Here is a 13000-nt window from a genome sequence, read left to right as displayed (position 1 = left end):
GTCCAGACCGTTTCCAGTTGATTGAGGCAAGAGGAAGTAAAAAAAACACTGGTTCAAGAGAAACAGCAGAAGTGGACTGCGAAAGGTTTCCTGGGACAGAAATTAAATTTCTGCAGAATTCTGACCCATTCCAGCCTGGTGTCTAAGACAGAGTGACTGGCCAGTCGATATTTCTGTGATTTTTGGGGCACTGTAAGTTCCAGGGGCAATATTTTCAAATGTCTGAGCTCAGCAGCTAAATCGGCCCCACCAAAAGCCGCTGGCTGACAGAGATAAGTTTCTTTTACTTATGTTACAAAGTCATGTTAGACTTTGACATTCTGCCACCTGTTTACAGCTTCTGTGCCAAACAGATCCTTGTGGTGACGCCTCTGTCGTGACCACATCCCTTCTCAACGGAAGCTGCTGAAGCTCAGTTTTGTTTTCTGATAAATCAGTTGCCTGTCTTCCGACTGGTGGCGTGCACCTTCAGACTGATAAACAGACCAGGTCTACATCGACGGACATAATGATTAGACTGTCCCTGTTGCTCTGCCTGGCAGGTACTGTGGACATTTGCCTTTTTTTCTTGCTTCCTTTATTGACATTACCTTGCAAAAATCTTCTCGAGAAGGTTCTGACACCTACATATGTGTTGTGTCTTACACACAGTTACTGGTAGGTTTTGCCCCATGCTGTTGTGTTCTAAGGTTTGGCAGCAGCCTGTGGACAATGTCTGTTACTTAATACCACAGTTTTTCTACTAAATTAGCCCAATTTTGATTTCTCCAAGCGTCATCTGCATCACTTCATCTTAGGGTTGTGTGTCTGTGCGGTTCCACCCTAGGTTTGTGTTCTGTTTCAGCGGCCCAAAGTGCACGTGGCCTCAGATGCATTTCCACCGACATTTGTGCCCTCAGAGGGTTGACTGTGGACATCCGCTGCATCCACGGGAAGTCGCCAGCAGCCAACGGAGTGTCTGTCAAACCCGGGAAAGTAGTGTGGTTCACCGAAGTGCAAGGTCAGCTACCTGTGGACCTGAGAGACGACCCAGCGTACTCTAGCCGAGTCAAGTACTTCTGCGATCGGACGACGTGCACTTTGTGGATTGCAGCTGTGAGAGAGAGCGACTCGGCGGTGTACAGGTTCGCTTTTAGACGGAACAGCAAAAGGAAACTAGACCTCTCACCCGGAGTCTCCTTGTCCGTCACAGGTACCAGCTTCCGATCCTCCAAACGCCCCAACATTTCATACAATTTTTATGCCCTGATCACGCAGTCCGTGACCCTTCTCTGCTCCATTTTTCACAGGTCCAGACGTACAGGTGCAGGTGAGAAGATCTCATTTGGTTTACGCCGATCTCTTCTGTCGTAGCAGCTGCTTCTTGCCCAGACACCAGTCTTATGTCTGGTACAAGAACGGGCAGAAAGTTGTGGATGAGACTTTGGCTTTGTATCCGGACTTCTTTGACCCCTCAGATAGCGTTTCTTGCGCTTTGAGTGCATTCGAGGATTTCCCCGCGCCAACAGTGTGTGAGTTGATTCTGCTCTTTGAAGGACCAGTCCAGGTGACTTTTGACTGTGCTGTTTCTGTTTGTGTGGTTTTATCCACTGGTTTCCTTTAATACAATGAAGACTTGTTTTCTTCTGGTTGAACATATCTGTAGTTGTGGTGAAGGAGTGACTTTCTGTGTTCAGTTTGCACATTGTCCATGTCTGAATTTCCCAGAAAAGATTTCAATTAAATTTTAGTGCACTAGATTTCTTTTGATAATCTCAGTCTTCTCTGTGATTGTTTGGAAAGAACCAGTCGATGAAAAACCCGCATCAGACATCCTGTACATCAGTCAGTATGTATGTTTGTTTTTTGTTTTTTTTAGGTGTCATCGATGAAAGCTGCAACCGAGTCTCTTACTCCACCAGGACCATCTGCGCCCTCAGAGGCTCCTCTGTCAACATCTCAGCCAACTACAGCAGTTCAGAAGATCACTTTGAAAGGAAGACGTGGTCCTGCAGAGGGTGTCCTGTCCAGTGGCCCAGTCCCTCTTCACCCGGGGACACCGGCAAGGACTCTGAGTATGTCGGTCGTGTTCAGGTGTTGGAACCAGAGCGAGGACTCTCCACTCTGATGATCACAGACTTGAGGAACATCGACTCGGCCGAGTATCGCTTCACCTTCACAAGCAGAGGCTTTGAGTGGACGAGCGACTTGCCGGGAACGACTCTGACCGTCTCAGGTGCAGGAAAAACACCAGCAACTTTCACTTTTGCTCTGACTGCCTTCATTCACTCTGTTTATAGATATATATTTATAAAAGACAAATACATGAGAACATCAAAAATCTTGATCGTCCCCTAGAACTCCTCCTCTTGACTCTGCCTTCTGCGTGACAGTGAGCTGGCATAGGTAACAGACTGCAGCAGGGTTTCAGGCAGTTTCTCAAATCTGCCCACATTTTGTTGTCTCCAGGTTTGCAGGTGCAGGTGAACAAAGCGGCCATGCAGCTGTCAAGCACAGAGGTAGAGCTCAGCTGCTTAATTGGCTGCACCCCGTCCACTCACCCAGTCTACGTCTGGCTGAAGAACGGACAGAAAACCCACCAGGTCACAGCCCGGTACAGGGACCGCCTACAGCCAGGGGATAAGGTTTCCTGCGCGCTCCAAGGACACGAGGTTTACAGTTCGCCTGCCGTGTGTGAGCTCGCCACCTCGTAATTTCTAGACTCCCGTTTTGCACTTTTCCTGCAGTTTTCCTCACTCTAACTTTATATCCTTTTTCCCTCCAGACGCCCCACAGTTTCCTTCCGTGTCGTTTAGGCCCCCGGGTGACATCATTGAGGGGACTCGGGTGACTCTGACCTGTAGCAGCGACGCTCACATCACAGCCAGCTACTCCTGGTACAAGGGGAACTTGAATCCTGTGCACATCAAGAGCGGAAGTGATCTAGTCTTCAGCTCCATCCGCTCCTTGGACTCGGGACATTATTTCTGTGCAGCCCAGAACCAGCTGGGCACCAGGATGACTCAACACATCATTGATGTGAAATGTATGGGAAGCTACATACAGACACACACATTATTCACTGCCTTCCAGGCCATTTGGTAGATATTCACCATATAACCATTAAAAAAAGACTGTATATATACATATATATATAGGGTTATATATATATATTAAAAAAAAAAAAAAAAAAAAAAAAAAAATAAAAATATATATATATATATATATATATATATATATATATATATATATACATATATATATATATATATATATATATATATATATATATATATGTATATATATATATGTATACATGTATACACATATATATTTATATAGTGCATTTAGGCACATCATCCAGGCCTAGCCATTGCTTTGCCCCTGCCTTAACTAACTAGTTCCCAACAAGATTTGTGTGTTTGTTATCTTGAGGTCCTGATGTTAGGGCAGAAGGAGTGCTGTGGGGTTGTTCTGAGCTCCACAGTATTGACGGGAGGTAACATCCAGAGGAATAAAGTTGTTCTGAAGCCTCGAATGAGGCTTTTTTTGTTAGCACTTCGATTTGTCTACAGCCTTTTGTGAGGCCTGATAGCCTTGACCCAGTTCATGCGACGTCTTAACCTCCTCCAGATGGTCCAAAGTTCTCCTCGGTGTCAGTGAGGCCGGCTGCTGAAGTACTGGAGGGCGCTTTTGTGACCTTGAACTGTAGCAGCAACGCCAATCCCGCAGCCAATCACACCTGGTACAGAGGGAATCAGGTGCTCCTCAGCCGTGGACCCGTTTTGGATCTCATCAACATCGGCCCCGAGGACAGTGGGAACTACAGCTGCAGGTCTAAGAATCTGCACGGGGAGGAGGATTCTGTGCCCGTCTTTGTGGACGTTCAGTGTGAGTACGAGACTCAAACCTTACCTGTTCTGAATCGGGATTGATGACCACTGTCCCCAAGTGTGTATCAATACCATTGTTTCACTGATCCAGAGCAATTCTCGGTGAAGGAAGATCTGCATCATACTTATTTGGTAGTTAGGATACAGCTCTTTTGTCGCTTTTGTCGCAGAGGACAACAGCAAATAAGAAGGACCGAAAATTAACATTTAAATGGACTTTTCAAAACAAGGATGGCATTTGTGGAATTATGGCATCAACAGTTGCTTCCCTTATGCTTGTTTTAATCAGAGAAGTTGTGGCAAAGGCCCATTGCTGCTGCCCAAAGGTCACAATTAGAAATTTGTATTGCTAACGCTCTCACATGCTTCTGCCTCTGTACCTGCAAGACAACTTCTCACTTAAATGAGAAATATGGTCATGTTTAGTCTCGTCAAACCATTTTCTGTCAATGTCATTGTCAGGACACAACTGAGTAACAGTTTTCTGTGTTTTCCAAGTCATGGGAAGCAGAAAACAAAAAAGCTTTTAGTCTCAACATTCAATTAAGCGAGCCATTGTTATTACTTTCACTCTGCAGACGCTCCGAGGCCCCCCTCCATGTCAGTGAGACCCTCCAGTGTGCTGGTTGAGGGCGGCTCAATGACTCTGACATGCCGCAGCGACGCTAACCCTGAAGCTGACTACATCTGGTACACGGAGGGCAAAGACGCAGAGCCAGCAGCATCCGGCCCGGACTTCACCATCAGCCCCATCCGAACCGAGGACAGCGGGAATTATCGTTGCAAGGCCTGGAACTCCAGAGGACACCAGAGCGTCACTCTACACCTGCTCGTTGTGGCAGGTTCGTTTTGCACTCTTTTTTCTTTGTTTTGTTTTAATTGTTGTCTTTATCCTTAAACCAAATGTTTCACTTTCCAATCAGTAATTCGAGATCATGTTCATTTAGTCTTTTTTTGAAGAATATTCAGATGCTCTTCTGTTCAGATAAACAAAGTGCAGAAGATGTTACCTGTTTGACAGTTTCAACTGCAGTTGTGGTCTTCGTCCGAAACGTTCGTCATCACATGGGCTTTGGATTTGGATCTCAGGGCCTAGAAATCAACCAGACCAAATAATTTCTTGAACTGATTGTATCACTTCCTTTATAGGAATTGCTTAGCGTTCTCTCATGCAGGACAAAGATTAGGAATTTTTCAGGAATTTTGTTTTCTTGCCAAAAATGCTGCCTTTCACATATCGTATGTGACAGTTAAGGTCAAGTCAAGTATGTCAAGTCAATTTCAAAAGTAATTTACACTTTAAAAAAAGTGAAAAGAGGTGACACTTCAGAGAACGATAAACTCATTCAATAGAAGGGCGGAATGTGAAAAAGAGACGGTGAGGCGGTTCACAAGGATGAAGCAGAAGAGGAAAACTTAAAATCAGCCACTGTCAAAGGTTACTGCTGGAGAAACAATCACATGATATACTTGGGCAAAGGTAAAAATAATCACCTCAAACACCAAAAAAACATGATCAGAAAGCAGGACAGCGGTTCCATCAACTGGCGGTTTAGGGGCATCTTGGGATTCCCTCCTCTTGAGACGACGAGGGTCTTGGCCAGCCGGGATAATTGGCACGTCAGCAAAATGTCACACGCTTCGGAGGAAGAACAGTACAAAGTTGAAACTGTAGCAATCGGGTAACATCGGACACACTTTGCGGGAGATGTCCCACAATACAAGTTGCCACTATATACTCGTCAGAACACTTTGCAATTGCCACAATTCTTGATCGCAGTAAAATGTTGATGTGTGATGTCACCTGACGATCCTGTGACCCCACGATTGAAGTCTGTGTTTTTTTTTTGACAGCTTCTAAGGAGGCATCAAGATTGAGATCTGACATGGTCAAAGTGTACGTCTTCATCCTGCTGTGCCTGGTTGTCTTCCTCTTGTGTTTCTGCTATGTAGTAAAATCACGCCGAATGACTTTACACTCAGTGTTGACCGAAGGCGAGAGAGAGGACGAGCCTGTCCTGCTTCTCAACACAAATCTATCCTAAGGTTTTAAGGTTTGCTCTTGATGACGAGTCCTTGCAGCTGCTTGCTGTTTGCTAATTTGGATAAGATAAGATAAGATAAGATAAGATAAGATAAGGGAGTGTTTCCACTAGCATATGTGTTTCCTTTGCATCCACATGGTACCAGCTCGGCATAGATGGACTTAAGACAGCAAGGCGGACCGAAGGTCCCTTAGCATTTTTTTATCCCTTCCGTGTCTCCAGAGTCATAGGTTTTACTTTTTTAAATTGATCTTGTTTTTGTTCTTAAAATTCTTTCTTTAATACTCTTGACTTTGGTTTTGGTTTTGGTGAAGAACTTGTGCTCATCTTTCATCAAATGTCTTAACCAATCAGTGCCTTGCTCTGTGTTTATGTTACATTTTGGTCCCTGCTCGACTAGCTTCGAACCCCAGCCAAGCAGGGACCAACAAAGTAACGGTTAGTACCGTGTTGGGGCAAGTGGAAGCACTCACAAACCGACCCCAGCCGACTGTGGCTTGGGAGGTAGAGAGGGTTGTCCAATGACCGAAAGGAAAGGTTGGCCATTCAAATCCTGCTCCATCCTAGTCCATCGTTGTGTCCTTGGGCAAGACACTTAACCCTAAATTGCACCCAATTGGGCTGGCAGCGCCTTGCATGGCAGCAGCCACCCATTGGTGTGTGAATGGGTGAATGAGAGGCCATTGTAAAGCGCTTTGGGGTACCGTGAAGGTGCTGGAAAAAGTGCTATACAAGTGCAGTCCATTTACTAGTGGAAACGCGCTCATGTGTTTTGTGCTAATTTGCACCAACGCACCATTATGCACAGATTAGGTGGTGGTTTCCCCTGATTAAGTAACGTGAACAATTTCAAAACATGTTTCTCTGGTGAACTGCAAAGGGTTGTTGAGTATTAATAGTCACTGTGGTTACATTCACAGCTTAATCAAATCATTGGCATTCTCCAATTAAAGGATTGGATGGGAGAAGTGTCCCTATTCCAAGTTCACATTCTGGGAGATAATCAGATTATAGGTTTAAGTATGTCTGCCTCTGTGACTTCAGGTGGCACTTAACTCTCATCTTTACTGGTGGTGGGTATTAGGACACATGTGAGTGTACTGTGACTCTTTTGAATAAATGGCCATTGACCCTGGGGCTGTTGGAGAACCATGTTTCTTTGTTGGCCCAGCAGAATGTGCTAATAGTTAGGATGCTATGGTGATTGCCACAACAATGGCGTTCTACTTATCGCGTCATCTCATTTTACTCACAGGTCAAAGCTGAGGGAACGGCTCTAGAGCACAAACAGAATGCATCCTCTGATTCCCATCAGATTTCTATGTGTGTCTGGCAGCAGAAATTGGAGTATGATTGGATAATCTGGGTCTCTTTCTCTGATGTTGAGAACTCACCCATTTCCAATCACATTAAAGTGTTTACATGCATTTTCTAAACTGATCACCGTAGTTAGACAAACCTCTGATTATCTACTGTAGAGTGCATGCAAACAGACTGAGTGACTGCTTTTGACTGTTTTCCATCTTCAAATTCTGGTGACCTCTCTTGGTTCTGCCTCCTTGCTGAAGAGCACTGAGGAGCGACGTCATTGCCAAAGTTAACTTGCATTGTTGCAACAAATTAGTGATGGTGTGAAGACTTCAAGGGTCTTCAGTTAAATACAGGAAAACCACATTTAATTTGGCAGCAGAGACAGTTTATGCTTTTATTCTGCAGAAGAGCAGGACAGAAGCTGCAAGTGGCCTTTCGTGACCACATCCGCACATCAACAATGTGAAAACATTATAGTGCAGGAGCTAAACTTGAAGTGTTACTAGGTTTTCAAAGTTTCCTGTTTATTTCCCTGCTCTCAGTTGCTCAAGCAAATGTTTTCTACAATGTTTGACGTAAAAAACAAAAGAAAACATACTTCACCGACTAACTGTCTGAGAGAGGGATCCATCCCTCTCATTTTATATTTACTTAAAGATTTCTATGGTGTTTTGTCATTTTTTTAAATCTTGTATTATTGTTTCAATTTGTTTTTGTTTGAATGGTCAGAAGATCTGACACCCAAAGCTTTTGGGTCCCTCAGCCCATCTTCAACATAGATCAAGGGTCTCAAACTCATTTTACCTGGGGGCCGCTGGAGGCAGAGACTGGGTGAGGCTGGGCCGCATGGGGTATTCCACAAGAAAAGCTTAGTTAAAAAATAAATTTTAAATAATAATAATAAATAAACAAAATAGTAGACATGTTTTAAGATTTGCAGCCTGTTTTGCTCTCTCATCTCCCAGATATTTTGCATACTCCTCAGCATGTCTAGTTGTGTAATGACGTATTTTGTTTTTTATATTGTATTCCTTGTGCACCGCAACTTTCTCTGTGTAAATAAGACACACTGGAGTGCCTCTGTGCTCAACAAAGAAATATTGAATCTCCCACTTTCTCTGGAATTGTCTTTGCTCATCACCAACCTTTCTCTTCACTATAGGCTTTGAAAAAGACGTTTGGGGCTGTGGAATTTGTTTTCATTCCACTTGGTGTCACTGTCGTATTTAGCCGACGCACGGAGAACGTCATTTCAGCAATGTGCATAATTTTCGCTTCTTTTTCCAGTAACAGCAGCACAGTGGTCGGTGGATAATAGCCCAGTAGCAGTTTCCTTTGCTTTTGCGTCAGATTTTAATATCTTTTATGATAAATTGAACCTCATGGTATTTGTAGATGGTAGAAAGTACCGGGACAGTGAGCGCAAAAAGGCGACTACTCCCAGAGTGTTGTCCGGCGTGTTGTTACAGGAAAAAGAAGCAAAAATGCCACCATGCTGTTGTTGTTGTGAATGTAAAAATAGAAACAAAAAAAAGGAAACAAATGACATATATAGAAATCTATGTAGTATTCATCATGTGAGGCAAAGCCAAATAACGATGCCACCCTAAAGTTTTCCAGGTTATCGGGGACTGTTATTGCCGACAGAAGGGTGTCGCTAAATAATTGCAGACCACATTAGGCTACAATTGAGCGGGCCGCGAGTTTGAGACCCCTGACATAGATGGATATGTTTTGCTGATGTAATAGAATACAACAGAATACAATTGAATAAAGTTGAATACCCTTTATTGTCATTAGATATATTACAGAGATTTAAGAGCTTCTCCTTTTTCTTTTAGTGCAGATAGTTAAAAAAAGGGGTCATTAGGACAGAGATAAAGTCCCTCAAGACAATACCAATTGGCTCTATAAACAAATATAAAGGTTACAAAATGAAGGCAACATAAAAAGACATCTAATATATTTTAAAAAACAAACAAACAAACAAACATGTAAAATGTATTGCACAGAATGGTTGGAAATTTACAGAATAACTGTAGTGCACAAGACGACTCACAGATGATTGTGTATGCACTGTACACTATACAATGTTTCATTGAATGTTAAATGTAAAGTTCAAATAAAATCGCTCACTTGTGCTTCTTTTGTCTTTTTTTGTTTTTAAACAAAACAAGAAGAAAGAAATCTAGCAAAAAGAACAGGGTGAGTGAAAACAGACTTACTCCTTAGAAAAACCAGACAGGACATGACAGACATTATGTTGATGGCAGCTCTACTTATACTACACCTGGTTTCACTCTAAACTCATTGTTTTTTACATTACATATTTTGATTTTTCAAAATAACTGGTTTAAATTAACTAATGATTCGGTAAATATCAATTTCGAGAGAAAGGTCTTTGTTAGGCCAAAGAAATTAAACAGTGTGCCAAGAAAAAGAACAGACCATGTTTATTTGTTTGAGTTATTTTTCCATTAAATACCAATTTTGAATCCACTTTATTCACACTTTAATTATTTTTGTCATCATATGTTATTCTAATTAAGTAATTTCTTCTTTACAACTTTCAAAAACTCAAAGATGCTTTGTGTTTAAAGTGAAAATAGGTGGGGCTTGGTTTCATGGTCTACGTGACACCAAAGTGTCCCAGAGATCAAACTGGACTCATAACCTTCCTGATGTATGAAGGTGACCTGCTGTTTTTGACGGAGACGCCATGAGTTTGGAAGCAAGGTGTGCATTGGTTGTTGTCCTCCTGTCTGTGAAAGGTATGTCTTAATCTAGAACACAGAGGAATTAGCGTTGTGATGTTCCTCTGAACTAACCCGTCCTGACTTTACGAAGATAGTAAGAGGTCTGTGCAGGTACTCGGTCATCCAGGTCATCTTAAAGTAGAGGGATTAAGGGGGGGCAACTGGACTTTTTCTTGCGATCGTGAAGACGTTTTGCCTTTCATCTGAAAGGCTTCTTCAGAACTGAAGAAGCCTTTCAGATGCGAAATGTTTGCAAGATCACAAGACCAAGTCCAATTGCGTGAAGTCAATGCCTGCCTTTCAAAGGTGCTAAGTAAAAACACAACATTAATGGCTGCAATCACTTCCAGCTTTGGTAAATCACAGTGCGTCTGATGAATAATTTATTTGCAAGATTTTGCCAGAAACACCCGTATCTACAGATTCAAGCCAAAAGCACTAATGGGACTCTGTGCCTTATTTTGCTCATGTGACACTTGCAACCCTCATTGCGTTCCCTCAGTAGATCAGTTAAGGCGGTTTTTACCACATCACTATCTAAATATACTATATGACTTCCTGTCAGACCAGGCCTTTTTGCTGATCTCGTGTTGAGTATAACTCTCTGTGTTTTCTGGTGTTCTCTCTGTTGTAGTGATGCATGCTGGGAATGATTTCCGAGTAACTTATTCCCAGACTTACATCTGTGCTGTCAAAGGCTCCACAGTGTCCTTATATTGTGATGTTGAACCTCAAGGACAGGAAGTGATCTGGGTTGTAGGATTTCGATCTGTTGATTTGAAAGAAGATCTGCAGTATCTAGGTGGAGTGAAGAACTATTCTAATGATAATTGGAGAAGATACACTGTGGAAATCAGTGACCTGAGAGAGAGTGACTCAACTGAGTACAAGTGCAAAGTCACAACTAAACCACCAAATGTGGAATCGACTGGTTCACGCAGAGTCACTTTATCAGTCACAGGTGACGCTGCCTCTCTTTTGCTTACTGGGAAGATTCAGATCATTTTAACTTGTCATTCTGACTGACATGATGTTGCTGCTCCCATTTCATGTGTCCAGACCTCCAGGTGAAAATGAAGAAGTATCCAACAGGTAGGATGACACTTAGATGTCACAGCAGTTGTTTGCCATCTGGATATCGTTCCTACATCTGGTACAGAAATGGAGAGAAAATTCCACAACAAACATCTTCCGCCTACTCGGGCTACTTACATTTTTTCGACAGTTTTTCCTGTGCTGTTGAGGGACAAGAGAAGTTTGTCTCTCCTCCAGTGTGTACGTTTTAAACAGTGACAAACGCAACACAGTTCATAGTTTTAAACCACTTTAACATGTACTGTTGACTGTGTTGAGTCTGAAATAGGTCACGTTTAAAATCATCCAATCACTGCTTTGTATTTCAGGTGTTGTGCAACAAAGTGACATGCGACTGCAGAAATGTCTGTGCCACAGAAGGATCATCAGTTGACATTTCCTCTTCTTACAGCAGCTATTTCAACATCACATCTAAACTCTGGTTCAGTGGTGAACGGCAATGGACTAGTTCTTCTGGTTCTGGTCTTCAAGATCGTGTTCAGGTCCTAGAAACAGAACAAGGACGCTCCAGACTGAGAATTACTGACCTGAGAAAGAATGACTCTGCAGAGTATTACTTTAAGTTCAAAACCTCAAAGTTTACATGGGAGAGTGATTTACCTGGAACCACTCTGACTGTCACAGGTGCCAAAAAGTATTGATCCTTCAGTATTGATCCCCAACCATACTTGTGACTGAATACTTTAGTTTCCCTTGTCTACAGCATTGTGTATTTACCATCCTTGTCTTTAGCTCTGCAGATTGAGGTGATAACAACAACAACAGGGCAGTTTGGTGAGGAGGTTGAGCTCATGTGTCACAGTGACTGCACTCCAGCAAGTCGCCCCAAATTCGTCTGGTTCAAGAATGGCCGCAGACTGGAAGAGACACAAACATCTTTTTATAAGGCTGGATTTCACTTGGAGAGGCTGTTTCTTGTTCTTTGGCAGGACATGAGAACCATCGCTCTCCTCCAGTTTGTGAGTTTCTAAGCCGACAACACAGACACACACTAATGTTTGTACAGACTGACAGTCTAATGGTCAGACTGGTCTGTCATCAGCATTCAGTTGATTTTCAGGACACAAAAACACCTTGTCACACCTTCTCCAGACTCTCCAACGCCTCCCACTGTGTCAGTGGCTCCCTCTGCTGTTCTGGAGGAGGGTAGCTCACTGACTCTGACCTGTAGGAGCAATTCTAACCCTGATGCAAACTACACCTGGTACAGAGAAGAAGACAGGGGCCGTGATCTTCGTGAAGGAACAAATCAACTTGTTTTCACCTCTATACAGACGTCTGACTCTGGATTATATTTCTGTAAAGCTGAGAACAAGCTGGGCTCCAATTGGTCTGGCTCCACACTGATTAAAGTGACGTGTGAGTGAAAATTGATTTGCAGCCAACTTTACCAAAATGTTGCATCACTTCCTGATTTGATCTGAACTCTTCTTCTCCATCCTTTGGTTTTCTCTCTGCTTCTCTAAGCATCTCCACTCTAACCATTGATTGGCCACAGCTGCGCTTTCCGACCTCTCAGTCAGGCTGCTCACATGTCAGTGCGTCTCTTAGCACCTTCAAACAAGTCACGTTGTCTTCTAGAATGTCACCATTATGAATCTGAATCTTGAATCTAGAGCCTGGAGGGACAGCTCAGGGTCAGGGCTTCTGTCCTTTTTTATCCATCATAGGTGGAGCTTGGTGATGGGTGGCAAGAGGGGTGGAAGGAGTGGGATATTTTAGGCGCAGTGGTTAGCGCTGCAGCCTCACAGCAAGAAGGTCGTGGGTTCGATTCCGGGGCCCGGACCTGGGACCTTTCTGTGTGGAGTTTGCATGTTCTCCCTGTGTCTGCGTTGGTTCTCTCCGGGTTCTCCGGCTTCCTCCCACACTCCAAAAACATGCATGTGAGGTCAATTGAACACTCTAAATTGTCTGTAGGTGT

General features: G+C 43.2%; 1 protein-coding gene and 1 long non-coding RNA gene across 3 annotated transcripts; both read left to right on the top strand.

Moving 5' to 3' along the window:
* The first annotated feature begins 346 nt into the window (after window positions 1–346).
* Window positions 347–8112, top strand: LOC142903347 (sialoadhesin-like). Of its 2 annotated transcripts, none has more exons than XM_076048915.1 (9): window positions 347–542; window positions 845–1192; window positions 1290–1511; window positions 1859–2215; window positions 2449–2673; window positions 2765–3025; window positions 3613–3870; window positions 4451–4714; window positions 5727–8112. In XM_076048915.1, the coding sequence occupies exons 1-9, from the start codon at window positions 509–511 to the stop codon at window positions 5915–5917; spliced, it is 2160 nt and encodes a 719-aa protein (XP_075905030.1). In that variant the 5' UTR covers window positions 347–508; the 3' UTR covers window positions 5918–8112. The 2 variants fall into 2 exon arrangements, with proteins under 2 accessions (XP_075905030.1, XP_075905029.1); XM_076048914.1 differs by having other exon boundaries at window positions 351–542; window positions 827–1192.
* Window positions 8113–11497: 3385 nt separating this feature from the next.
* LOC142903349 (uncharacterized) lies at window positions 11498–12339 on the top strand. The gene is made up of 3 exons (XR_012929226.1): window positions 11498–11703; window positions 11812–12038; window positions 12172–12339. It is a non-coding gene; the product is annotated as an uncharacterized LOC142903349 (long non-coding RNA).
* The last annotated feature ends 661 nt before the right edge of the window (window positions 12340–13000 follow it).

Source organism: Nelusetta ayraudi, unplaced genomic scaffold (genome assembly GCF_046127955.1).
Source record: "Nelusetta ayraudi isolate G7.1 ecotype Tasmania unplaced genomic scaffold, CSIRO-AGI_Nayr_v1 ptg000109l, whole genome shotgun sequence".
Lineage (NCBI taxonomy): Eukaryota > Metazoa > Chordata > Actinopteri > Tetraodontiformes > Monacanthidae > Nelusetta > Nelusetta ayraudi.
This window is presented reverse-complemented; position numbering and strand designations above follow the sequence as displayed.

Excerpts from the sequence above, each read along its gene's own strand:
- LOC142903347 (XM_076048914.1), top strand. The coding sequence starts at position 509 with ATGATTAGACTGTCCCTGTTGCTCTGCCTGGCAG. Across the intron at positions 1,193-1,289 it reads AGTCTCCTTGTCCGTCACAG|GTCCAGACGTACAGGTGCAG; the intron begins GTACCAGCTTCC and ends CATTTTTCACAG. Across the intron at positions 3,026-3,612 it reads ACACATCATTGATGTGAAAT|ATGGTCCAAAGTTCTCCTCG; the intron begins GTATGGGAAGCT and ends AACCTCCTCCAG.